This window comes from Perissodus microlepis, chromosome 3 (genome assembly GCF_051167445.1).
Source record: "Perissodus microlepis isolate ML-2025 ecotype Zambia chromosome 3, ASM5116744v1, whole genome shotgun sequence".
NCBI lineage: Eukaryota > Metazoa > Chordata > Actinopteri > Cichliformes > Cichlidae > Perissodus > Perissodus microlepis.
In genome coordinates, this window is record NC_140463.1 from 38,775,107 (window position 1) to 38,803,085 (window position 27,979).

At 41.1% G+C, this 27,979-nt stretch overlaps 1 protein-coding gene across 2 annotated transcripts in view; it reads right to left on the minus strand.

Annotated features, from left to right (window-relative positions):
- The window catches only part of col25a1 (collagen type XXV alpha 1 chain), a 149,563-nt gene that overhangs the window by 1,086 nt on the left and 120,498 nt on the right, over positions 1-27,979 (minus strand). For both annotated transcript variants that reach the window (XM_084924366.1, XM_084924365.1), the window contains 24 exons: positions 25,858-25,902; positions 20,300-20,332; positions 18,498-18,533; positions 16,686-16,730; positions 15,214-15,276; positions 14,036-14,104; positions 13,277-13,321; positions 12,630-12,674; positions 12,076-12,153; positions 11,691-11,714; positions 10,859-10,903; positions 10,690-10,734; positions 9,568-9,648; positions 9,397-9,459; positions 8,917-8,967; positions 8,289-8,315; positions 8,063-8,143; positions 7,670-7,705; positions 7,073-7,126; positions 6,449-6,502; positions 6,295-6,321; positions 5,413-5,466; positions 2,834-2,920; positions 37-75 (listed from right to left, as the gene is read on the minus strand). In XM_084924366.1, coding sequence (XP_084780492.1) covers positions 37-75; positions 2,834-2,920; positions 5,413-5,466; positions 6,295-6,321; positions 6,449-6,502; positions 7,073-7,126; positions 7,670-7,705; positions 8,063-8,143; positions 8,289-8,315; positions 8,917-8,967; positions 9,397-9,459; positions 9,568-9,648; positions 10,690-10,734; positions 10,859-10,903; positions 11,691-11,714; positions 12,076-12,153; positions 12,630-12,674; positions 13,277-13,321; positions 14,036-14,104; positions 15,214-15,276; positions 16,686-16,730; positions 18,498-18,533; positions 20,300-20,332; positions 25,858-25,902 — 1,227 coding nt within the window. The remainder of the gene's footprint in view (positions 1-36; positions 76-2,833; positions 2,921-5,412; positions 5,467-6,294; positions 6,322-6,448; positions 6,503-7,072; positions 7,127-7,669; positions 7,706-8,062; positions 8,144-8,288; positions 8,316-8,916; positions 8,968-9,396; positions 9,460-9,567; positions 9,649-10,689; positions 10,735-10,858; positions 10,904-11,690; positions 11,715-12,075; positions 12,154-12,629; positions 12,675-13,276; positions 13,322-14,035; positions 14,105-15,213; positions 15,277-16,685; positions 16,731-18,497; positions 18,534-20,299; positions 20,333-25,857; positions 25,903-27,979) is intronic.

The following is a 27,979-nucleotide window of genomic DNA, read 5'->3' on the forward strand; positions in this document are numbered from 1 at the left end:
ATAATAAAATTTTACTCAATTATGTTCTTGTCTTACCTTCTGCCAGCACCCAGGCATTGGTAAACCATCGGGGCCCTGTTTAAAGAAGAGCAGCAGAAATAAAACAATGAGATCTGAAATAGCACAGACAGGTTCACTGAGAACTTGTGTGATAATGTATCCGCAAATAAATGACAAAAGGTTATAAATAAGTGGCCTTTATGCCAGAGGTAAAGATTACAAATGGTATCCAGATGCTTTTGGAACATCCAGTTAATGAGCACAAATCTAAAAGTGTGACACAATAACAGAAATGCTCCCATTCTCCTACTTCATCAAGTCATCCATGTAATTACACTTGTTCTCTCTTTCCACCCTAAGGATGTGCAACCTGCATGCAGCTAAGTGCTGTGTATATATACTATTAGGTCCATGAGTTTCTGGATAGTGTAGTTTTGCCTCTGTGCACCACTACAGTCGGTTTTAAATCAAATGAAGTAGCCAATATGCGACTGAAGAGCAAAAATTCAGCTTTAATTCAACAGCCCCTCATTTCAGAGGCTCTAAAGTTACTGGACAAACTAACATAATTTTAATCCAAGTCTAGCCTGAAGTCTAGAACCTGTGGACAGAAACACATGCTGCATTTCCATTTCTGAAAAAGGATGAATAATATACTTTGGGTCATCATCTATTTGCATCGTCATCAGTAAGGCTGCAGTATTTGGCTGAATCTGAGCTGAGAGTATAGCCAAGTATACCTCAGAATTCATCCAGATACTATCCTCAGTCATATCATCACTCAGCACTAGTGACCCGTTCCACTGGTAGCCGTACATGGCGATGCCACCTCCACCATGTTTGACAGTGAACGTGGTATAGTTCAGATCAGGAGCTGTTTCTTTACTTTTCTCTTCCAATCATTCTGGTACATGTTCATCTTTGTTTCATCCATCCAAGACTGTGTGGATCCATCCAAGACTTTCTGCAGGACTGTGCTGGCTATTTAAGATGTTTTCTGTCAGAGTCTAATCTGCATTGCAACCCTCTGTATTTACACGAATGAAAGCGTCTCTTTGTTGTAGATTTTCACATCTATCTGCCTCCTTGAGAGTGCTTTTGATGTGGTTTGAAATAATTCTGTCTTCATGCCTTCCCAAAGTTTTTGCTCTCTCTGATAGTTTTCCTTCACCTGCATTAGTCTAAAACCTCAGATTGAGAGTTCCATCGAACAGCTGTCCAGTTACTTTTGAGCCTCTAAATATGGGGGGAATATAAAAATGACTGTAATACCTACTGTGGTGGTGTATAATCATTCTGCTGAATTTGACACAACTGTGACTAGTTTAGAGACGGTGATGCAAGTTGCACAACTTCAACCAAGTTATCAAAGTCAGCAACACTACAGAAACTACTGCACTTCCCTGGTGCTTGGAATAATGAATAGAATCATGAACTGTGCAGCGCTTTTCTTTGCTTTCTTTTTAAATGCAACACTGGCTATTATGATAACATATTCTAAATTATTACATGCAACGGCAACCTCAAGAGAGTGTATTCAATCATGCATGTAATACACAGCAAAATCTTTCAGGATTTATCTTATTATATGTGCTGCTGTATTTTAGAACATGATGTGGGCACACTATAAAGAAAATCAAGCAAGTGTGATAAAAAAATAAATAAAATGAATGCAGCTGGTTTGAGTAAATTAATGCAGATGTACTGTAAAAAGATGATTTTTGTGACATTTTCAATGCTTTCTTACCCGATCTGGTTCATTCCTATACACACACAGCACTATGGCATCTTAAAATGAACTCCTTGTATACTTTTAAGCGCTTAAATTACCACCCATAGTGTTAAAATATCCATGCAACATACAACATTGTTTCAGAAACAAAAGCTTTGTAAACATATTTGAGAAAAAAGACAATTTTTCTACGAATAGGTCTTGAATTGAGTAGGTCTGAGTTTGTAGCAGAGTAAACGATTTCTCGTCTTGTTACGGTCTGGCCCAATTGGTACAAAAGCAGAGAGGGGTTGGAGAGTTAACACAGTAAAGGAGGGATCCACGGGTAACTCATCAGTTAAGGAGTCTGTGTTAGCAACAGGTTAAAAGGGAACTGGTTCATCGAGGAATCAGAAGGACGTAGGGAGTAAGCATAATGCTTTCTGCAGTTTTATTCGGAGGAATGAAAGGATTCAGTTAGAGGGACAGATTTATTTACTTTGTGTATTTTGTTTCTAACGGTGTGCCTAAAACAAGAAAAAGGCTGCTTGCGGTCAGGATGTTAGTGACGTATGTGCACGTGAATGTTGTTTTTCTAGCAATTGATAAAAATGATGATAAAAATGTAACTGTGATGAAAATAAGATGTGCTCATGCTCGTCAGGCTCTCGATTCATGCATGGTTTTGCTTCGGTAATGACTGAAGGTGAGCGGCATGCATGGGTAGGAGGTTTAGGAAGAAGAGAAATACTGTACCAATTGGCATGGGGCATCCAGCCCATCCAGACCTGGCTGCCCTGGTTCCCCCTTTTCACCCTTAAATCCCCGGAAACCCTGTTTGTAAAAATGACCTCGGAGTGTTACTGAGAGAGAGGTGGACGACCCTTACCCCCTGCATCAGTCCACTGCGACAGACACAAGGGGAGGGAGAGGGAGGAGCTGCCCTGTGAGCTTGCGAACCCAACCCAATGTTGTTGTTGTTCTGCATTTGAACAGTTGAATTATTAGGAAAGTAATACGCTTTAATATTTAGGTTATTTTGGTGGTATTCTGGTTCTCAGCACAGCCAAAGGGAGCTCCTTCCTTCCTTGTTTGGAGCGACCGCTCACAGTTGGGACATACCAATGGGCAGGGTGCATCTAATCCTGGGGCACCCTGTTCTCCTTTCTCGCCCTTAGGCCCTTTTTTGCCCTTCTTTCCCTTCTCCCCCTGTGGATACAATGGTTTGGTCAAGTTAAGAAGCATTTGTCAACAATAAGGACTGCTATTAGGAGGGATTAAATAAGGGAGGCTATGGCCCACAGAGAGGAACGACACATGGTCAGTGTTAGGTAGGAGGGGATACCAAACAATACCGGCTACTCTAAAAACATTCCTTAGGGCAGGAAGTAGACATAAAAAGGGAGGTAGTGAGGTGGGTAGGAAAAATTGGAAAAAACACTTCATAGCCAAAGGGATGTCAAGGGCACAAAGGATGAGAAAGTGTAGCAGGGAAAAAGACCTCCAGAAAGACAGAATAAAATTTTACTACACACTGAAAAAGTCCAAACTGTATCCCTGTAGAACAGAATATTTTCACATACTCAAATCAACTGTGTTAGAAATATCAGGTTTGGGAAAGTACAGCAACACTTAAAGGTTTGGGGTGATTTTCAAAGTAAAAGTGTGCATGTGTGGGTGTTTTAAAGCACATTGTTTCCATCTAATTTAAGATTTAATGAGAAATAAATGAAATAATTTATAATAAATGAATAGTTAATTAATTTTCAGTCAGATATGTCACAGACATCTCTTCTGTGTTTCAGTTCACATTCCCACTGTGTTACCTAATGCAAAGAGCAAAAACAGCCTCAAAAAAAGCTTTTTCTGTCCTTTGAAAGAGGGTTCATGTGATGTTTGCAGATGAGAGCGTGATCTATAATGAGAGCAGGTAAAAGAGTGCCTGTAGTGGTGGAAGTATGCTCTGGAGTGAAGAGGAATGAGAGTTAGTAAAAGCAAAACAGAATACGAGTAGGTGTAAGAAATAAGCAGGTGCAAGAGTGGAGATGCAAGGTGACATCTACCTGGGGTCAACCATCGAAAGCAATGGACAATGCACAAGAGAGGTGAAGAAGATAATACAGGCAGGGTGGAGCGGGTGGAGATTATTGAAAGCGAAGGTTTACAAAATGGTAGTGAGACTTGCTTTCATGTATGGTTTGGAGAGAGTGTCAATGTGAAGGAGGTCATGCAGAGGGTCAGCGTGACAAACGAGAATGCTTCATTTAAGGTAAGATGAAGGCATGTGGTGGCCACTAAAGACAGCAGCTGGAAGAAGATGGAGAAGTTAAAGTGTTCCTGTGATGGCTTTTCATGGTGGGAAATTGCAGATTTCCTAACATATGTGTACTAGTCCCTTCACAGAACACCTGAAAATGAATAATAAGAGAATAAGAGTTGGGAAGGCCTCAGTGAACTGCTGTACTTGGAGAAGTACATCAGAATCTCTATTTTGAGAAACAGATGTCTCACTGGCAGCTTTGTGAAAGGGTTCCCATGTGATACACATTATTGTATGAAGCCTATTTCAGCTTTTATTTCTCTTCAGCATGTGTTGCTTTCATCAGCACAACAGTTTTCAGCTATGCAAACATTATCAGTTAGCTGAACCCTCATCAGGTAATACGATAGATTTGTTTGAAGTGGTTGAAAATGAGCCTGTGTAGAAATTCCATCAAACATAATAAATGATTTATAATGAAAAATACACATAAAATATAAATTTAAAGTCACCCCAAACTTTGAAGTGGTAACGTATGTTGAATTGAGTTCATGCAAGTTATTAGCACTCATAGCTACCACCCATAACTCATTAAAAGTGTAAGTATTTGATTATTGTGTATCATCCACACTCTGCCAGATTCTTATCAGACGCTACCTGTACAAATACACTAAAGAGGCGCAGCGCTACAATCTGTTGTGCATTAGAAATTGTCGGTAAACACAACGATTCACAGAACATGCCACGGAGCAGCAAAGCGTCTTTATATAGGATACAGTTTCTTAAAGACATCTACTGAACAAATCATGCCTGTTAGTGGTGCAGAGACACACACAAGTAACGCTGAAAGCTACAGACTACTGTAAACACAAGCAGGGAAAGGATTACCAACAGGCTCAGCAACTCAAGGTGAAATGCTTTAAGTTTATGTCCATGCGTGGAAACAACAGAAAATAAACAAGCATGAATTTTAAGAGCCTGTTGTCAATGGACTTGTTTGGGCTAATACATCAAAATCAGCTTTAAATGACTTAGAATGACACTGGACTTGATGAGATGGCAAATCACTCAAAAGTGGAGAACAAAAGCTGGTTTGAGAGGACTGGGGATGACACTTTAAGCAATGGAGGACTGCCGTTATAGGACGCTATTATCCAATTGGCTCTTGAGTCCATCTGTCGAGGAGGCACAACTGCTGTACAAAAGACTGAGCCCAAGCAAAACATGTTCACAGTATCTGTAAAGGAAGCTCATTAGGATAATAATGGCTAATGAAATTAGCAAATTAAAATGTACTGTAGTCAGCTACTGAGTCAAAGTAGGCAGGTTTAATAATGTCAGTTATTATTGATATTATAGCTCTAAAGCATCCTGTCACTGTCCATTGACATCAGCCTTCTATGTAGTTATTAATGAGCCGTTACAGTATATCTACATCTACCTTTTCTCCTCTTTCCCCAACGTCGCCTTTTTCTCCCCTTAAGCCTGGCAACCCCTGTAAAAGCACAACTCCACATTAAAATCTGACGCACGGGGGTCCCGACCGAGGTCGGCGTGTGACGAGTCGGCGGCGAGAACGCGCTCGCCTTTGACACGCACAGACATAAGAGGCTTATCTTGCCCTTGCAACGCTAAAAGCAAGACATTTCCAATCAAACTTAAAACTGAAAGCTTTAAAACTTAAGACCAAAAGAAGAAGAAATAGCTGGGTGTAAAACAAAAATTATATTTATGTAGTTAACTTCTAAATGAGATCTCTAAAGGGCTCCGTAACCAGACCAATTTACGCACAACACTTACTGAATTGAACACACAGTGTATGAGAACTTTTAGAAGATCAATCAGCCATATTTCTATCATTCACTAATAAGATAATTAGCATCAGGCAAGGAGGAGTACTTATTATCCACAAAAAGCAGCACAAATGAACAAAAAGTGCCTGAAATGATTGACGCTATTATGGTATATCATGCTATCAACATGTGATATGGAGATTTGCAAAATGTGGAACATATGAGGCAGATTTGATGAGGCGTTCCTCTGTTATACAAAGTATTTTTCAGGTGTGGGTTGGCTTTTCTTTCTGTATATCATTTGGTGCTTTACAACTCGTATTCAGGAACTAAATCATGGATAAACAGATCATTTTAATTAATGCTGCATCAGATTCTGTGGAGTTACACTTTCTTCTTGTTTTGAGATTTAAAATATATATTTTAAAGCTTTTTCCTAAGTATTCCTCAACCTGTTTTCATCACTAATTCTTTTTTTCCTCAAACTTTCTTGTTAAAAACAGAACTAAAAGAAAGTCAAACAGACTCACATCCAAGCCTGGTGTTCCAGCAGCTCCCTGCAAATAGAGACATGAGCCGTATTATGATCAAAAATAGGTATTTCACACTGTATCAATACATTTTTTTATTTTTTGTAACAAAAAATACAACATAAATGTAGGCATTGAACTATTTCAAACTCACAGGTAGTCCATAGGGTCCTCTTGGCCCTGGCTCACCTGGTGCTCCTTTCTCACCCTAGTTTAAATACATCAGTGTTGTACTTACAATGGCAGGTAAAAGGTTAAATGAATTAGGACCAACCGACATATGAGATTTTTTTAACACCAATATGGATATTTAGTGATTTACAATTCTGATAATCTGATAAATGAGACGATATTTTTCCTTTCAGACACACGGAAAATAAATATAGATTCCTGAATACTTTTTACAAGAAGTTATTTATGAGTCCTTTCTATGATAACATGACAGTAAAATTTATAATCTTGTTTTCCTGCCACTTGAAGTTATGGATTACTCATTTACACTCTGCTTGACTCTGATCAGTTGGTTAATGTAGCACTACTGTGCTAACAGGGGAATGGCAGAGTGCCCTCTGGTGGACAAACTATACCACAGCAACTCTCGCTGCTGAATAATCTCTTCTTTATTTATATAATTAATTTTAATTCATTGGCCATTATAAAAAGTGGATGCTATATTGACAAACATCTAATGTCGGTCAATAATCGGTCACTATATATCGGTCTGCCGTTAATGCAGAGTATCATCAGTAAGATATAAGAAATGAAATGTTGATCTTACAATATCCCCCTTCGGCCCAGCTGGACCAGCAGGACCTGGAGGCCCATCCATGCCCTGCAGAAAACAGTGTTATCATGGTGAGTTTACAACCTTGGGTTAGAATAAGCACGTGTTTCAGAATAATTAAGGTTAATGCAAATGGTAGCAAAAGCCACATATAGCCTCCGCATATATATTTATACATGTTTATATATAATACTCCTGGTTTGACCTACAACCAGCACACAGAAGTGTAAGACGTGCATTGGCCACAAAGGACATTTACGCTGCTGACACAGTTAATGTATGAGTGTGTGTTAATGCAACACGGGACAAAACAAGAGCCTTGAAATGCCTGCTCTAACAGTGCTGCGTATGGTCTCAGTCCTCTGAGCTGAAGTGAGTGCGGACAGTCTTTTTTCTGAGCTATAAAAATCTAAAAGAAAAAAAAATGGAAACAAAACTGTCTTTTTTGGTAAAAATGATATAAACAGTATGAGGTGGCATGGCTGAACAAAAAGAAAAATAGGAGAATGAGGGGACTGTATGGAGGGGATACTGTCGAAGTAGATACTGTACGAGTTAGGTGCTGAAGCCTCTTGGTCACATGGCACTCACCCTAATTCCAGGCTTGCCGTCCAAGCCGGAGGCTCCCTGTGTGGTTATGGAGGTATGAGTGACATGAACAAGGCGGGATTAGTACCAGATGAACACTGTTATTACGACAGGTTGATGGCAGGGTTTACAACAACTAAATTACACTGTGTGTTACAGGGCGCTTGGCAAAGTAGTCAGCCCAGGCAAATGAAAATGAGCACAGAAAATGGATTATAGATGCACGCACTTACACACGCACACGCACGCACACTTACATATACAAACACACACACATACAAATGTGTGTACTAATGCACAATACAATACAAATGAGGGATCTCTATGGTGTAAAGAAATAAAGAAATAAAGGGCAGGACTGGCTGAAGACACCCTGTGGTGTGTGGTTTCACTTACAGGGAGACCCAGAGGTCCACGGTCCCCTTTGTGTCCTGGTTCTCCTCGAGTACCCTTTGCCCCATGCAAACCAGGTTCACCCTGAGAAAGAAAGAGAAGCAGGAGATGGTTTTGTTTTATGTTTCAGGCTCACTAAATATTTATAATAACTACTTATAAGATAACCTGACTTTGGCTTAATATTGTACACGTGAAGGAATTGCATGTTCACTTTGTTGATATTTACCTTTGGTCCAGGAAAGCCATGGGGACCCTGAAAAACATTTAAAAAGCGGCTAACATTAGTTTACAAGTACCTGGTTTGATTATTTTGAATATATTTCATTTGTCTATCCCCACATTTCTTTTCGATGTTCTGCTTGTGGCCCGAACCGTTGCACATAAATTGTTGTGAAAGCTGCGATGAAGGGATGGATGAAAAGTAGAACAAGCGCAGCACCGTGAAATTGCTCACAGCGAAAAACTGACGAGGGCTCCCTGTGTTTTATTTTTACTTTGTTCCTTGGTGACTTCATACAAGTAAACACCGCTGTGGGATTAAAGAGGAGTTAAGCTGGACTGGGCCGCAGACAGATGGGAAATGTAATTAGTGACTGACAGTCTATATATGTAAGGTGAAGGAAATGCTAGCGTGGCTCCAAATACCCACTTCTTCTTAAGATATTGAGATTTTTTTAAAAGGAAGCTGTAGACTTTTAACCTGCTGCTGGACACTGTGTGAGGTGTTGTCTTTTCGTTCGTTATGAGTTGTCATGTAACATGTCATTAGGGTTATTAGCATATGCTGTGTGTCTAATACAAGTGTAGTTTGTGTCCACTGATGAAAAAGGGGGTTTTCAGGGCAGCACACTGACCATAGGTCCTGGGGATCCATGGGGCCCTGGTGGCCCTGGAGGGCCAATTATCTGAAAACATTAGGAGAGAAATGATATAATAAAAGTGTGAGTCAACAAGTTTATTACATGTTATTTGCATTTCACAATAAAAGCGTGACATATAGGGCAGATAAAAAAACAGAGAGAGAGCAAAAATAGCGCTACAAGGTGTGTGTGATTTACAAAAGTGGAACTATTTTTGAAACACAGGTGCAATTATTTCATTTGAGTATCAAGTGCAAAATATAAGACATGCTTTTAGCAGCAAATCAGTAAATCAGGTTGCACACTTTATTTGATTATTTTGATCCCGATATTTTGCACCTTGAGAAAGGAACTCCCAGAAACGCGTATGGAACTGGGTCAGCTGTAGAAATCTAAGTGTCCACCTCTTACATCAGTCTTGTCACTGCACTCTCTTTGTAAATATTGTTGTTACTATATTTTATTCTAACTTACAGAAGGACCTTGAGGACCTGGGAGTCCTGCATCTCCTTTATCCCCTTTCATTCCATTGACACCCTAGAGGAACAAAAGTTTCATGAGATCCACCACGTTGTATCTGCCGAATGACAGGCTGAGTAGGTAAAAGTTTCAGAGGCATTTATCAGAATGGGAGAGTATTCTTACAGGTAAGCCAGGTAAACCAGTTGCTCCTTTCTCCCCTGAAGCTCCGGGCATTCCCATGTCTCCTTTAGAGCCTTTGTATCCCTAAGAGAGAGTAGAAAGTTACCCAAAGAGGTCAAAATGATTAATTTCTATTTTCATTGTAGCTATTAATTGAGAATGGGTTTTGTACTGGCTACAAAAAACTGTCTTTTCCCCTGATATTCTCTAACAGACACTGTTCTGTCTGTGGTGGATTGTCATATTAGACATAGCCAATTTCAAATAATGAGGTCAACAAATATGCAGGTAATCCTTCTTCTTGTTTATACGGTTCAGTTACTTCTGTTGATTTTCAGTTCTGTTTCCCTGTTTAGGTTACTCCCAGTTAGCGTCTTCCCCACTATGTTGGTTGTAGTGTCGTGTCTTCAGTGTGGGAGACTGTCGTGTCCCCTGTGCTTAAGTCTCCCTCGCCCTTTGTGTCTCAGAGATGTCTTTGCCTCCGTGTCGCTCCCTCTCTATCCCTCGGTCTTATCTCCTTTTCTGGTTTACATGTTTCCCCTTGTGTCTCATTCCATGTCTTCCCCATCTGTCATGTGTTCTCCCCAGCCGTCACGGTCTCTGTATTTGTTTCTTAGTGTGTCCGTGTCCCATCTCCCGTTTCTATTTCCCTAACGCGTGTCTTAAGTCTGCGTCTCTGCGACTCCTGTTTTATTTTGAAAGTCTTGTGTTCCGTGTTTAATGTGTTTATTTTTGCTTCCTCTGTGGCGTCATGTTAATTTGTATCTGCTGTGTTTCCAGTTCCCTCGTCACCCTCATGTGTATTTATGTGATCTGTTGTAATGCATTCACTGTCAGGTTGTCTGTGTTTCACGCCATGTTTCTATGTATCCAGGCCAGGTTTCATGTTAGGGGTTTTTCACGTTTAGCTTTCTCAGTTTAGGTTATTGTTTAGCTTCGTCTTGTTTCACTTTTTCCCTTTGTTTTGTAGTTTGCTACCAGACATAAAAAACGGCTCGATTTTTGTTAAGAATCCTGTTTTGCCTTTGTTTGTCTACACTTAGGTCGTCTACTCTCGACTCCACATGTTAAGGTTAACCAATGTAAGTAAATATATATATACACACATGTATAAGATCAACTTACTCTTTCTCCATCAAGTCCAGGAAGACCAGGCAGACCGCGATCCCCCTGATATGACATTTTTATGACCACAAATTAAACTAAATTAGCTATCAAGTTACATAATGTGACTCGTAAAAGTCACCACTTGACATCATAATCAAACACACAACTACACACATAAGAAATTTACCTTTATGCCTGGTGGTCCCGTTGGCCCAGGAGGCCCAGGGGGACCCTGGACAGAAAGAGAGACAGATTTCTCTTCAACACGTGCGTACAAGTGTGAATACATCACAGCTGTAGTGAAACCTACGAAACAATGCTGTGAATTACGTTTTAATTAACACTGGCACTGGCCATAACACTGAAAAATTACGTTAGGAATCAGGTATTAACCATGAACAGGACGCTCAACACATGCAGAGGTCACAACAGTGAGAACATGTATGACAGAATTACACACTTTGATGTTAGGATGTGAGGGCTGCATGACTTCGACAGCTGAACCATAAATTCTGCCATTCTGACACAGATTTAGGGTGAAATGGAAAATGTTCACACTGTCAAGCATCTGCATTTTTCTGCTCTGAGGTTTGTAGTTCTTAGTGAAAAAAAAGGCTACACATCCGTATGCTTATTTTAGATGTAGACATGTTGGAAGGTGGAATAAACTATTACTGACTCAAACCACAGCCTTTGGGATTCTTGACTGCTATATGTGATGCGATTTTGACAAGAAGCGGACTGAATGAGTTTGGAAAACCCTCTTAATGCTGTTTAATAGACATTCAAGGACACAACCAGCAGCTCAGGCAGCATGTAAGGTCGCTCACAGAGAAGCACAATCGCAGCAATGAATACAGTTTTATTCACTGTCAAGCAAAAACGTTGCTGGGTGAGGGAGGACAAGTACAACAGGGCAGCGCAAACGGGTGTTGGAACCGGGTCGGGCCCATGCTCGGACATAGATGGATCACATTTTGGAGATGAAACGATACACAGAATACACAGAGCCTATTTACCGTAACTGTAATAGTGGTAATCTTCTGCAGTGGGCCATAGGAGTGGGGAAGAGGTGAGAGATAAGATTGTAGAGGTCACATGAAAAGAAACCTTTGTGTCAGCACATTTCTGCACAGGAACACCCTCAGCGTCTATAGAGCTCAACCTAAGTAGCTTCAAATGAAGGCATTGCACTTGCACTGGATTACATTTCTATACACGTTTATATTTTTTCCTTTTTAGTCATTATGTTATGCAGGCAAATAATTCACTTTCACCTACTTTAGCTCCACTTTTAATCTGGCAAGTAAGCAGTGAGGAAGGTGAACCATTCATAGGTAGGTACACGCATCAAAAATAAAAAGGAATCATTTTCCCCTCGTCTTTTACGTCTAAGGAACCGACCTGTAAAGCTTCCTGAATGTTTCCGTTGTAGTCGATGATTTCGGTGGCACCTTGTTCTCCTTTCTGCCCAGGTGGGCCCTGCACATGTCCAACACCATTAAACACATTTTAATTTCACACATGATTACATCATATCAAAGAATTACAAGCTCAATAGCGTGCCTCCCTTTCAGAAATCTGCCTAGGCTTAACTACTGCCCCCTGGTGGTGATAACAAACCTCTAAGGGCAGCAGATCTGCCTCAACCTCATCCTATTGCTAGCATCTTCTCCTGTCAGACCAAACCTCTGCATGTTCTGAAAGCAAGCCTTTTGTGTGGCTCAATATCTTTGTTCAGTTGTCCTGTATATCCACTATGCCTCTTTTGCACATCTCCTAACTATCTCAGCCTTGTCTCCCTTTTTATTTTGTCTGCAAACCAACACTCAAACTGAGCTGTCACTCTGATGTGCTCATCCTAATCACATCCTAGAACTGAAGTGTTGTATTAGAAATTAAAAGGTTTAGCGTATCAGCACACAGCATCCTTAATTATCTTTAATATGCTTGCTTACCCTTGGTCCAATGAGCCCCAAGTCTCCTTTATCTCCACCCTCGCCCTAATATGAAAGACAAACAACAAATATTGAACTCAAGGCACATTGCTGTCACGCCTTCAGCCACAGACTTTACATTTTTATAGATGCTGAGGCCTTTTGGTATTTACAGCTTGCATTTGACAGAATGAAAGAACAACTTTTTGTATCTATAACCTGTTTTTAAGGGCGATGAAATAATATCTATGTTCTTTACAACTTCAAAAGCTGTGATAAAAGCTTGAATAAATTAATTATAAATGAGAATAAATTAAAATATGAAGTTCAGCTTTTCGCCCTTATTACACTGAAGGAGTTTAAAGTGTTGTGGAGTTTAAATTTGTGTGTGCGACTGTTTTATGTGAGTTAGTTTGAATGTTGTTAATTTAATCTGATGTGTGTTGCATTCAACTCAAACACTCCTCCAACATTTATTAATACCTGTAAATCTGATTGTTTTTATAAACAACACGCTTAACAAGGATCATTAAATTCTTAGTGTTTTTACATTTTTACCAGCTCAGGACCAAAAAAACAAACCAAGATCACTGGAAAATAGCTGGTTCTTTTACCCAGGATCAACTAATTCCCATGCAGTGTAGAGAAAACAAATCTGCTGTACTGACCTTTGACCCTTTAGGGCCAGGTGTACCAGCCTCTCCTTGTGAACCCTGCCACGTTTAAAAAAAACAAAAACAACACACAGGTGAAGAGGATACTAACGCTTAGTACTTCAGACATGCACATAAAGTTGAAGAATATAAAACAAACCCTTTTTAAAAACTTTTTATGGGTTTAAAGAAAATGACGCATTTCTAAAAACACATTTCCTAAAGGAAACATTATCATCCTCTCTGACTCCTCCTGTGAGAGCTACGCAGCGAGCTCCACTAAAATAACCAGGTTTTAATACGCTGCAACCACCAAGAAGTGGAGAACGTGTTTATTTGAACTCTGTCGCTGACAGAGGATGAGTTTCACTTCTGGGGCATGTAATAGGATGTGAACCAGATCTCTGTGTCGTCTAAGTTTAGACTGGAGATTAAGCTACCTGCAGGGGCAGCACCAGACATAAACAAAGGCAACCTCATTTACACTGGGTTTACTTTACACGCACTCCAGGGAAAGCCATGGACCTATCACAGACTATAATGTTTTAGCCAGGTTTAACAAAAAGAGAACATGAAGTCTTGATTAAGCATCGCCTTATCTGATTTATGACTTGGAGAACTTTGCCGTGTGTGTTTGGATCAAAGAGGCTCTAGATGGCAGCATAGCAACAGCTGAAAAGCTCCAAAGACTCCTCGCTTCAGCGACTTATTTTTTTAATAATTCATACTGTCCGCACAGGCATGAATGCACACTTATGCCCTTCACTTGCTGACCTTTGGTCCAGCGGGTCCCGTCTCTCCTCGTTCCCCCTTCCCTGGTGGTCCGTGGTCACCTTTCTCACCCTATGCAAAGAGAAGGAGAAGGAGAGGTGAGTTACTATTGTTCTCCTGCAAAAAAAACAACAACAAGGTGTCACGCAGAACTGCTGATCAAAGCTGAGTTCCCTCTTTAATGTCAGCAGAAGGCCCGCGGTGCATCTTCTGAACATGAGGCGCGCCTTCGGTTCCCCTCATGTCATACATATTCAGCATGACTCCTCAGCCTTTTCATGAGCTCGCTTACTCAACATATTCAAACGGCGAAATGTAAATACTGATGCCGAGTCAGCACGAGGCAGACATGAGATGTGACAGGGCTGAGGAAATCGACAACAAAGAAGTGAAACCCTTTTCCGTAAAGTTGATGATTTAAATGCACGTTCTTAATTTTGAATTGTGCCTTTTTTTCTTATTTTGATTTGACTGAAAACAGCCAATAGAGGGAGACGTGGTAAAACTCAAGCTTCACAGTGTCTAATGCTTCTTACTGATATTTAAAAACCAGCAGCATCGATTCAGTAAGAATTTAATAATAAACGATTACTGATATGTTATTATGTGTAGTGTGCCTTGAAAACAAAAAAAGCAAGGTAAAACGCTGATCGTCTCAAATGGAATAAACATTAAGCCAAATTGTTTTTCTACAAAGTCATTTTTTTAGCTTCTCTCTGCCTGACATTTGATTAAGCAGCAGAAATATGCCAGAGGACAGCGAAACGCTAATATATCTCAGTTATCTGTGCACTGCAAACAGCCCGATGCAAAAGGACATGAGCACGAGCAATAACTCTTGCATGTCTGGATTATCACCGCTGGCTCCGCAGTGTGATAATGTCAGGACTCAAAGGTAGCGGCAGAGGATTATCTAATTCTGACCACTTCCAAGTGACATTTTGAAGCAACAGAGGTTTAATCACCTTGAGGGGAAAGCGATAATGAAGGGTAATGAGAACAGAAACTCAAAGGAATTCGCGATTTCACCGACGATCGGGCTGATAGGATGTGATAACCATCAGTCAAAGTGTTTGCGCCTCATCATTACCAGCTCGTAATATTCAGTGTGTCACTCGGAGCAGAAAATACCTCCCACGCTGTGATAAACAACATCACAGTGACGAGCTGAAGTCACCCACCTTAGTTCCTGGGAGTCCTGGAAGCCCAGGCTCACCCTGGGGACCGAGAAACCCGGGCTCACCCTGCGCAAAAAAACCAAAAACAAAAACAAAAACACAACCACGAGCAGCTATTATTAATTTTTCCACTGGGCGTCTCTCATGTAGCGCTGCTAATGAGCACTAAACACACACACACACAAGATGCATGAGCAAACACATTTATAATGACAGGCATGCACTTACAGCTCGCACACTTGCACACGCACACTCATGCATAAATCACACTCACAGACACACATTATCAGTGGCTGGTTAATTTATCCCCTGGTTCCTCATATATTAACGAGTCTCTCCCTCTTATGAATCCTAATAGACGTTACGACTGACCTTGTTAGAAACTCATCGGGGCACGCAGAAGCGTTCTGATTAAGAGGGTCTGCGCCGCTCACGGAGACGCTTCCAATTTTCCTGCATTTGCACTTTCACGTATAAGGAGCGAGGGTCCAGTATGAAGTGCGACGCTGGGTTTGATTTACATTACATTTGATTGGGAAATTACTTAACCGGAATGTATTATTACACCATCTGCAACCTAGAGAACATTAGGCACTCTGGAAGCCCTCAGAGAGGCAATGGACATTTGGCTTTCAAACCTTTAAACTTTGATTGGATAAACAGCAAAGAATGCAGAGAGCAGAACAAAGTGCAAGGCCGAGTGCTACGTTAGCAAAAAAATATTGTTAGAATCCATCAAGCATACAGGCCTCTTAAGTCAAAACAGGAGTATATAAAGTGTAAAATGAAAGGGCCTTTTTTTAACAAGCCCAGCACGTTCCAAGCATATGAAAAGAAAAGAACAAAACAGGCATAACAAGCACCATCATCTCCATGCCCGTGTGAGCATTCCTTACATTCAACAGTTATATTTTAAGCTTAATGGTCCTCAAGTGCATTGATTTGGTTGCTTTTCTTCAACATGCGCCATTTGTGCTTTTCGATTCGCCATCTGCTCTTGATACGGGGAAAACAGTAGCTTTAAAAAACACGGAATAATCAAATAAAAGTTAAACTTCCTCTTTTTAACGAGCAGCACTTTTGACACATTGAGCCTCCTGATTGCCACCGTCAGGAAGTCGACTGAAACGTCTGCCTGCTAAGCAGCATTCGATCATTAATTCATGGACCTCCGTGTTATTCACGAATCCTAATGAGACAGTTTTCCTGCTGAACGCTGGCATGTTTAGATCAAAAGCTCAGACTGTTTGGTTTTGTCATTTCGCCTAAACTCCTCACTTTCGCTTCGCAGCAGCTACCACGCTGCTAAGCTGAAGCGCGAATCCCCACAAAGCAGGAGAAGCGAGATCGGACCACGACGTGCCATGTATGAGGCGTGACAGCAGGCCAGCTGTGTACTCTACCACAGATGGACTGAAGCTGACGGACAGGGACAACACTGATGGGAGGGTGGATGAAAACAGCGAAGCATTTACCTTTATCCCTGGTAGTCCAGGCAGCCCTGGAAGTCCTGGCTCTCCCTACACAAGAAGAGTGTGACATGTTACAGCCAAGCCAAGCTAAGCTGAGTCAAGCCTCATTTGGGTTTGAAAAGCTCTATGCTTTATTTTCTATTTGTGTTTTCCTCTGTCTATCAAGCTGTCGTGGTTCTGAAAAGCGGCCCGCTGTCCAGAAATTGTATTTTCACCGTCATTCGCTTGTGGTAAGCATCAGCAGAAGGTACTTGCACATGCACTTTCAGACCAACTCATGCAGCCGTGGCTTGACAGCGCGATTAGTACTTGTTATAAAACTCAACCCTTCAAAAAGTGCAACTGAGTTTCATTTTTAGGATTTTATTGGTTTGGGCAGGTGTGAAGTGTTCGGGGTTTCTGGAAGGAAAAATCGTCTGATACTTTGGGTTAAAATTGCAAAAGCTGTTTGCGAAAGCTGCCACGGCTTCAAGGTCCTCCGAGTTTGGCAGCGTAGGAAGAGTTGGCGTATTTTTCTATTATGAAGGTCGGGTGATTGTCAAGCTGAGAACGCAGTCATTTGATTCGACTGTGGAAAACTCAAGAGGTCAGGCTCCCCCCCCCCCCAATCCTCCGATGAGAATATTTTGAGACTTTCAAAATAAAAATTTCTGACTTAACGGGAAAATTATGACCACTGGATTTATGGCATATGAAAAGAAATGATTAGCGCCGCTCAAGAATAATGAATCGTAATGGCACTCGGGGGATCAGAGAGGAGGCTGTAAACTGCGATTGCTGCTAATGAAAGCATTATAAAAAATTAAGTCCTTCTTGTTGACAGCTGAATAAATGAGTGCCACCCAATGGTGATGTTGAATGGGAAACAACAACTCAATCTTGTGACATTATTATGTGAAAAAAAACCAATTTTTAAGTGTGTCAGCACAAGCAGGGTGTAAAACGAACAATATGATTAAGCATTAAAAGTTAGTTAGGCCACAATTTTACTTGGCGGCAAAGCAGGAAATAAGAGGCACTTGCTAAAAAAAACAACCTTTCTGTCGCCTGGAACTAGTTTGTCCAAACAGATAAAAGACTGAGAGTGTAATTTACATGAGGCATTGATGCAATGTCAGCAGAAGTCTGGTCAAAGGCCGGACAATGGCTCAGTTCTCTTCTTCGGCGTGACTGTTTATTAGTTTCTCAACAAAAGCTGTTTCTTCAGCAACATTCTCCTGCTGCCGTTGTTGCCTCGGAAAGTATGTCAAACACTACAACAAACAACGGTCGGGAACAGAGGTCGTAGCGGCGAATATCGCTTGAACAATAAAAAATGAAGCAGCAGAATAGGGTGACCTTGTGGTTGGAGCTAAGGGAAATGCACGCAGAAACATGGAAACAAGAAAAAAGGAGCCGAAAAAAGAGAAAAATCCAGAAGATTAGTATATCCAGAGGTGTTAGTATGAAACTGGAGACCCTACACTGGCTCTAAACAACAATCAAGCTGAATTAAAGTGAACTGAAGGGCTGTGATGTACTGAAGGTCAACTTGCATTCTTAATGCCATTTAAACAGTAACGTTGGGCTGAGTTTTGAATGAGCATGTCCATATTTGAGCTTTTCTAATTTGCAAAAGTTTAGATGTGTACAGGCACAATGATGAAAAATAGACTTTCATATACACTCAGGTTTCCTAAAACTATTCACTGGTCGAGTTATATTTTGAGTAAAATATGTCGGTATGTTTAAAACCATTCTACTGTGACTGTTATGTCCTACTTCCTTTATGCTGTGTTTTAAAATCCATGAGGTGTAGCAAAGTGTAGTCATTACCTTTAGTCCACTTCTTCCAGGCTCTCCAGGTTCACCCTGTAATACATGTAAAGAATTTTCTATTTAACCGGTGTCTATCTGTACTTCTGTTCTGCATGTATTAACAGAAAGTCCTTTATAAATTCTTAATCTTAGTAGTTAGTTTCAATTGGTAACAAAAAAGAGACCTGATCCAAGCACGTATAGCTATCTGAAGCTATCTTATTTTCTTTCATGTTGACTACACTTACCTATTCCTGTTCATAGAGTAACACTGTAGCTCATTATTGTGTCATTGCTTTACTAATGGAAGTCCATTTTTTCCTTATTGTATCCAATTAAAATGAATGAAAGTAGCACAGACTAGCATTAATCTGGTAAGTAAACTATACTGCTCAAAAAAATTAACAGAATCTCAGTGAGTGAGTTGGTTTAGCTCACTGTGTTGAGCAGGTGCCCACATGCCCTTTGGCTCAGAGCAGCCAACCCGCGGCCCTTTGCCGCATGTTTCCCTCTCTCTCTCTCTCTCTCTCTCTCTCTCGCCTTTCGCATTCCTGTCAATTCTTCAATCTGAGAAAATCTAATTTTCTCATTGAAACAAACATAATGTCCCAGAGATGTTCTGTTTGATTTAGCTGAGGTGAGTGTGGGAGCCAGTGAAGTCCTTCATCTTCCAGGAACTGCCTGTGAAATCTCACCACTTGAGGCTGGCATTGTTGTGCACCGGGAGGAACCCGGGACCACCTGCACCAGCATTGGTTCAGAAAATCGAACCAAGGGATTTCTTCCTGATACCTAATGAAGGCCAGAGTGTTGTTGGCTAGCCTGCAGAGCTCTACATGCCTCTCCATTGATATGCTTCCTCAGACCATCACTGATCCACCACTAAACCTGCCATGCTGAACGATGTTTCAGGCACTACTAGAGGACGTCGGGCCTTCAGGCCAGCCTCATGAAGGCTGTTTCTGATTGTTTGGTCAGAGACATTTACACCAGTGGTCTGCTAGAGGTCATTTTGTAGGTCTGGCAGTCCTTATATAGTGCTAATCCTGTTCCTCCTTGTACAAAGGAGGAGATACTGGTCCTGATAATGGGTTAAGAACCATTTACAGCCCTATCCTGCTCTCCTAGACTAACTGCCTGTCTCCTGGAATCTCCTCCATGCTCTTGATATGGTGCTGGGAGACACAGCAAACTTCCTGTCAGTGGCACATATCAATATGCCATCCTGGAGGAACTGGACTATCTGTGTAACGTCTGTAGGGTCCAGGTATCGCCTCACGCTACCAGCAGTGATACTGACACAAAATGCAAAACTAATGGGAAAACAGTCAGAAAACTGTCAGTGGCCTCTATCTGTAAAACCTGTTTCCTGTCTCGTTGTTGCCCCTGTAGTGCACCTGTTGTTAATGTCATTAACACCAAAGCAGCTGAAACTGATTAACAACCCCCTCTGTTACTTAACGGACCAGATCAGTACCCAACAAGTTAAACTCACTTGATGCTTTACTGCTTTTTTTTAGCGTAGTTTAGTTAACACTAGCTAATAAACTAGCACTCCAGCCAGTTATGCTAATATATTGAGTTCAGAAGCCAAAAAGCCAAGCTGGTAAAGGCTAAAATGCCAGATGTTAATGCTCCAAAGGATAGTTAACAAACCAAGGAACATCTGTCCTTTTTCTGCTGTCTACAGTCAACCCTATTTAAAAAATACCTGTAGCTTTGCACACACAGTCACAACTTGGATCTTAATGAATTACATTTTTCCATTTAAAAATGTTAAATCAAGGACAAAATGACAGTGGCTTTAGCTTAGCTCTCACCTTGATGCCTGCTGCAGAGGAGCCTGCATCTCCCTAAAAAAGAGTCACAGAAGAAAAGTCAGAAAGACACAAAAGGCAAAACAAAAAGTGACAGAGACTGTTAAAATAGTCGATGGGCTTGTCTGTGAGGAGTCAACATTATTGTGCAATTACATTTACAAAATGCTGACTTATAGAAAAGAAACCCATTTACCGAACAATGCGGAGCATAATTTCACAACTGCTGCATTTGACTGGATAAAACTGGGTGAAAACACAATTTGAAGAGCAGATTGTTTGCTATTCTAAACAGAGAATGTACCTTTTCACAAAAGCTGAAGACAGCATTTTTATGACTACGGTGCTGGGAATCGTTTCAGTTTTACCCTGCAGCCGGGCAGGGGTGATGACATGCAGGGTGAAATCTAACACTATATACAATAAGAAGAAATCCACAGCAGTATAGGAGGTGAAGGTGTTTAAGGAGGCACACTAACAGGAACCACTGAAAGCTTTGTTCATTGCTTCTCCTTAGATATGGCACAGAACTAGAAGGAGACAGAGCTACTTATATCACATTTTTCCAGCAAAGCTGTCCAGACACCAAGAACCCAGACCCTTTTTTTCTATGCACTGCATCACTACTGCAGTGTACAGTAAAAACAGACATAAAACAAGGGGCCAATAAGTCTAATTACGGGTGGTTGGTGGGAAAAAGGAGTGGGGAGGAGGAGGCTGGGTCTTTAGCTCTGGTGTGGACTCTGTGGTTTCACTACACATACGCCTCGCGCTCAGAAGTTGCTGAAGGAATGCCTCTCGCCCTCAGCTTTTTATGGGAGTCATTATGATGCATAGCACACAAGGCAATGTTTAATTGTGGCTTTTTTTTTTTTGCACACAATAAACTGCGTTACTGTTTACAGCTGGGTTTCGCTGCATACTCAGGGGTGCTTCTATCCCAATCTTAAAAATTCATCATTCCACTTTTTAATATATATAAATGGACATTTTCACAAGTTCTTTTATATTTTATTGGGGTACAAGATCTAAATGGATGAAGTTTTACCGTTCACTACAAAAAATAAAGAAAAAAAGCTTTTAAATCATTTTACACAATTAAATAGAAATATTTCTGGCCAAATACTTAGGAGACAACATGGATTTATTTCATCTTAAAACATATTTAAATATATATATATAGTAAAGAAGGAGACAGGGGCCCATTTTCCTGACTTTCTTGTGTCTTCACACCTGCTGCTTTCGGCAGGGGTAAAGGTGTCACGTTTGTACTTAACTGTTACAATTTTAGCAATAAAAACAACAACAACAAAATTACCTTGTGACGCTCATAATCAGTGGGCTATATGCAAGCATAATTAACCGTTTCCACATAATTAATCACAGCAGGATCGTAATGTGCTCGTACTGCGGAGAAATAAAACGTTACATAATAGATTGTAAAGTTTGGCCGTGTGAAGCAAAGCCCTGAAAACAAGGAGGATGCTGCAAAAGCGATCGAGCCTTCATTCCTCGGCTGCTGAAGCAAGAAGCTCGCTGGCGTGACCGATCTAACACAAGTGACACCGAGCTCTAGAAGCCGAACGAGAGCCCTGACCAAGAGAGAGTTTAATCTCTTCCAAATGTAGGAGTATGAGATGGAAAAAGCGGCGGAGCTGGGAGGTGTGCTGAGGTGTGGCGCAGAGTGCTGACACGTCCCAACTGGGCCAATTACCACGGTGAGGCTACAGCGTGCGATTTAGCCGCAGAGCAGACTAAGATGGAGAGCCGTCACCGCAACTCCACTTCATTACAGGCACCCAGACCTGTCGCTGCCCGTTGGCATTTGGAGATAATAGCATGAAGGGCGCAAAATGTATGCCTAGTAAATCATGCCATTTTCCAGCTGTTTGCTTGGGGAATGAGATGAGCACAGAATTAATCGCTGAGCAATGAAGGCATGGCTGAATTGTGACAAATTAATACCACCGCAGTCATCAAAATATGAGTCTTACTCCACATCACAGCCATTAGCAGCGATGACCAAATTCAGCAGGCCCCAGCTAAATATTACCCCCTGTCCCTGAGTTAAGATATATGTGAGGCAATGCAAATTGTGATTGGCTCCCAGGGCAGAGAGGCCTTGCCAGTATTTGAAATGCTGCCAGTTCACAACAGCTTGGACCGGATCTTAGGATTCAAAAATTATACCAACCGCTGTGCCAGACTGGCCAGAGCCAAGCACTCATAGCCTGGAACTTCCCAAAACAAAATCAAAAGTTTGATTTGGTGTATTACAAAAAAAAACAACTTTAAAGAATTTTTCAATTTGTGAGGTCCAACTTTTTCAGCAAGAAGAGTCACAGTTAATTTCACACCTACTTAAATACTTAGGCTGAATGCATCAGAAGGAAATGGTTTAGAACTAAAGCTTTTAACTGTGGTAATGATTTGTTTTAAATGAGGCCAAAAATGGACATGCAAGGGGCTGTTAGAAACATTTCTCTCTACGCTTAATGATGGCTTACGGACGCAACAGAGCAGGTAATGTGTTATATAAATGTATACTAAACAGTGAGTGAACATAAGTGAGTATAATTACACAGATGCTTTTCTTATGTACAATTAACATACCTATTACCTACTACTTTTCCCCTGCTACATTTAGCTCATGACTTATGATCACATATGTTTTAGTATGATCATGTTTCCCCCCATATTACATTTTGCAGTATTATATATTTTTTATAATAACTCCTGGTCACTAGAGAAAAGTGTGCATTCCCTGAAGAACTGTTGAGTGGTTGATGACTGTCCGGTATTTAAATTAAAGTCCCACACATGCAGGCCAAAAGAGAAGCTAGTGACCCCCTTCCAACCTCCGGTTGCTGGGGAAAAATGTGTATTCCCCAACCAGTTGCCATGTGGTTGCACTAGGTTGCTTTTAGTACTAGATAAAATTGGTTGCATAGAGGGAAACGGTCCTGTAATGAAAACCTTCTTGCGACTGCCTTGTTTGCACGTATGACAGTTGTGATTGCTCATAGCTCGGGCAAACTTTAACTGCTATGGTAACTTGACTACGAGTTTGACTACAATTTTTACTAGTTTGATTACAGTTTGATTGGAGGCAAACTGGTATCTACTATGAAAGCTATGGGTGTCCGAAGCAATCTGCTAGCAACCAAGGCAGCCGCAAGGAGATTTTTGGTGGATCACCTCCAGCAACCGATTTTTATCCTGCCACATGTAGAAACCTCCACTTGCCAACCGGTCAGGGATTACCTGGGGTTGCCACTCCCTGACAACTCTAGGTGAGAAAAATATGCATTCCCCAGTCATTCCCCAGTTCCCATGTGGTTGATCTAAGTCGCTGCCAGTCGCTAAATAAAACTGGTTGCATAGAGATATGTGGTTCTGCATTGAAGACCTTCTAGCGATTGCTTTGGATGATGCTCTACACCCAGCAACCTATAGCAACTACTCTCCAACATTTTAGTGAATATACTCCTTTCCATGGCGGTTGTCAGCAGCTAGTTGTAGCAAATTATTTATTTACAGCAATGTTTTCAATAAACACCTGGAAAACAAGGTATATTTCTATGGAATTCAATTAAATTATCTGCACATGAGCTTATACAAACAAGAAACTAAACACAAGACTACTTGGAGCTGTTGGAGTCCTCAGCATGTCAGCTTTTTAACCTGCTCGTAAGAGCGAGTGAGCATGTCAGTCAGAGTATATCTGCCCTGTCATTTAGTCTCTTTCACACTTCACAGGTCCCCCACAGTCAAAACAATCTCCCTTTGTATCATGCAAAGCACAGCCAGACTGCTTACACCACCAGTTCTCTCCCCCCCTCTCTCTGCACTCCCCGAGGTCTCTCTGCTCACCATACCGAAGTTTTCGCTGCTTCACCTTTCACCTCACATTACCACACTTTCCCCGCAGTGCGTGCTGTGTATTGTTAACTTTGGCATCTTCGGCATGGACGACTAAAGATGCCCTCCTTCCCTCCCATGTCCCTCTGTTCTCTGGTTTCATCTTCCTCCCGTGAAGCAACAATACGATCATAAAAGAGAACGTGATCAGATGCAAAACTCTGATGACAGGGGGCTCCGCTTGGCAACACGTTCCCTTCACTTGCACTGAAAATCAATCAGCCCTCGGTGTGCCTGACATCTGGTAAACTCATCTGGATGTCTATTGGTTCGAATTCCTCTCGCCATATGTTGTGCGCTACATTAAACAAAACACTCATTTTTACATCCTGATGCTGACAGTCTGAGATGAGGTAATCCACATCCATCGTAAACATGGCAGAAATCATAATTATTCGTAGTCTGCCTTTCGCTGTGAAACGCATCAGTGTGCACCCGAATGAATGGCAGGTGATCGTCTACAGAAGTCTGAATTCCCGCGGTTATTCGATTCATCTTCCACTTCTTCACTCCTGAAGCAAAAATCCATCATCTTCTCTCCTTTTATTGCACCAAGGTAAACTAGATCAAAGCGGCACTTGAGCTGCAAAGTTTTATCGCCTTCCTCTTTTCCTTTTTGTTCACTCATTTTCCACAGATGATATCCTGCATCTGTTTCCCTCCAATGGTGTCCTTTCTTGGCTGCCGAGTTTTAAAAACCACAGTGCCCATAAAATGAGAAGTTATCAAAGTTTTTCTGCACCGAACAGCAATAAATTGACAGTGACATTTTCAGTACATGGCTTCTGGTCTGCTGCCGGTTTATCGGTTACATTTTGTTTTTATACCTAACTCTGTATAAGCACCTCTGGTGTATAATACATCACAGCATTTTGCCCTCAGATACTGCGTTTCACTTTCTTTGGCAACTCCAAGGAGAATCTTTATTGTTTCCCACTAGTGTGAGAAGCTAAATCAACATTTTTCCCCCCAAAAAATAGCTCATTTCTATCCATAATTGATTTGTTTCTGAAATGTTTTACAACTTATGAAGAGTAAAGAGGTCCAAATTTTGCCCAGAGGTCATCCAATACAAATGAGGCTGTGACCTATTTTCATAAATGCTCCTTAAAGAAAATAATAAGAGCGAAGGCAGCATGGCAAGCATAATGTGTTTCTGGATATGATGTCAGTGTGCTAATACAAAGCAAAGAAACTCTTCCCGAAAACAAAAGCTTTTTGGACAGAAACATGAATCTATTAGTTTAGTTCTGAACAATCTGCCCAGCAGAGCTTCGCTCTGCCTTTTGTTGGATATGAATCTCAACTTGACAAGCTGTCTTGAAGATAAATGGTACCAAATTAATGCAGAAACCATCCAACCAGAAAATGTAGCATCAGCGTAGCATAGCAATTAAGTCCACATTAAATACAAAGGACACATCAAGTGCCAGGATGACTGCTTATGTGCAGCCTTGACTACAGTACAACTGATGACCCTTGACCCCAGCTGTTTCTACTGAACATTACAGTTCTCCTCAGATGGCTAACGTTAACTTTTTTTTACTGTTTTCTGGCCACCGACAGCCTCTCTGTTGGTTCCCTGTGCAGCGTCCAAGACATAAACAAAAGAGAACAAAAACTCAGAGGATTTCACATACCTTCTCTCCCGGTTCACCTTTCGGTCCCTCCTCACCCAAATCACCCTGCAATGACATCACAGAAACCTGTTCAGTCTCTTGGACGCAGGAATGAGTCAGTGCTGACAGTACATGACATGAAACATGATTGTTTAAACAAGCTTAGCACACAGTAGGACGCGCTTCTTCTTCTGTGATTGCACTGGAGCAAAGCTGCTGCCTTATCTTCACTTTGATCACTTAGCCATCAAATGAAGTTCAAATATAAATGTAATATTTAGGTGATGCCCTGTTACGAAGCTCCTAAGCTCACTGCATTGAGAGCTGTGATGAACTTCACTTCTTAACTCCCAACTTTTGCAATATTAGCTGGGATCAAATGCCATAGCTCGTCCCATCCACGATATGACTCGGTGGAAGCCATTTGACTGGTAGTTTTCTTTATAAGGAGAAGGTCTTGTTGTTGGAATAACCTTGAAATGAGTAAGTCTGGTGAGCCAGCTTTTTTTCTACACCCCCAAGAGGCTGTCATGTCTCAAATGCACACTCTACGCGCATTCCCAGGCTCTCAGTTGTACTTTGTTTTTCCTGTTAAATAGCAACAGTTAGCATACATACCAAGCTGGTGAATCTATCTGCTCAGCATCAGCATGTCAGCACGCTGGTTAGAACTTAACTCAAAGCACACAGACTCACAGACTCTGTAAAATGTTGCTACACTCTTGTTTTATCAGTGGACTTCGTATCACAGCACGGCTATAAATCCAGACTGTGTAAATGTAGTGAAACATGACATGTTTCATCAAATGAAATTAAATGGGGAAACACAATCATTTGCAATCATGAGTGTCTTTGTAAGTTATCCCTGTTGTGATGTCAAAATATATACATATATTTAAAAAACTGCAACAAGCTTTATACTTTCCCTTTTTATCTGTTAGAAGCCTTTTTTCTTTTTTAATTAGCTTGCTGACTAATTAATGAGGAAAAAAAAGTGTTTAATGTTAACATGTCTGACTCCTCTGAAAATAAAACCTCAGTGTACTTTGAGCCAAGCTGCCTTGCAGGGAAAAGGTCATTTCACTTTTAATAAATCCCCATGATTTTATATTAAGATTAGACCACGAATCAAACAACGCCTTGCAGTTCCAAGGATATGAAATCAAAGGGTGTCTCATTGTGTTACGCTATTAAAAAAAAAAAAAAAAGAACTTCAAGAAAACGAGATTATTTTAACAGCTTCAATGCTTCAAACTGCTGTTTATTTTTCCATCTAGGAATTTATCATGAGTTGAATCGACAAAGCCAAAAAGTGCAGTTTTTGCTAGCAGCGCTGGCCTGCCACATGGCATCTCTTCCAAACCCGAAGGTCAGGACCCCATTAGTGCTCTGACAAGTCTCAGGATGATTATATGACTGGAAATGATAAAAAAAAATTAAATCTGCAGAACAAATTGTTTATTTTGTCAGAATTTGCTTAATTAACTGGATGTGGTTTCCTCTTTACCCTCCTGCAACCTGATGAAATGATCTAAAAAAGGTGCATCCCTGGAAAACTGGTCACGATTTTTAAGACGTGGAAATTGTGGCAAAGCCAAGCGGCCAGGAGTTGACAAAGCACAGAACCAGGTTCATACTAACACGAACTGACACACTGGATGCTGGTGTTCTTTTTCAATCCATTGTGTTAAAAAAATATTTGCATTTTGACCTTTTCTTGTGCATCGGGGTAAAGGATACACACGATGCTGTGAACTGGGATTGCTAGGAGATGCTGTCACATCTTTACAGCAAGCCAGGTGTGTTAGTGACAGAGACACTGTCTCTGATTCAGCTCAGAACTGATCCAGTTGACAACGACTGCCCGAGGGCCAGTTTTGTGGTCGATGAAGCACACACGATAAGTCATCACTTAACTCTCCAGCCCGCTGCACTGTCATCCCGGTCAGTGTTTCACACCTCCCACCCCGCTGCCGTCCAACAACAGCAAATAAGGGCACCATTACAATTACAGAACAGAGGGAATAAAGCTGCTGTTCCTCTGTGAAGCTGTTTTATGGGTCTGTTCTTAGGTTTACTTCACGGCCTGGAGTCGGTGAAGCTGGGTGCAGTTTTTGTGACTCACTTAATCACTGACTCACTG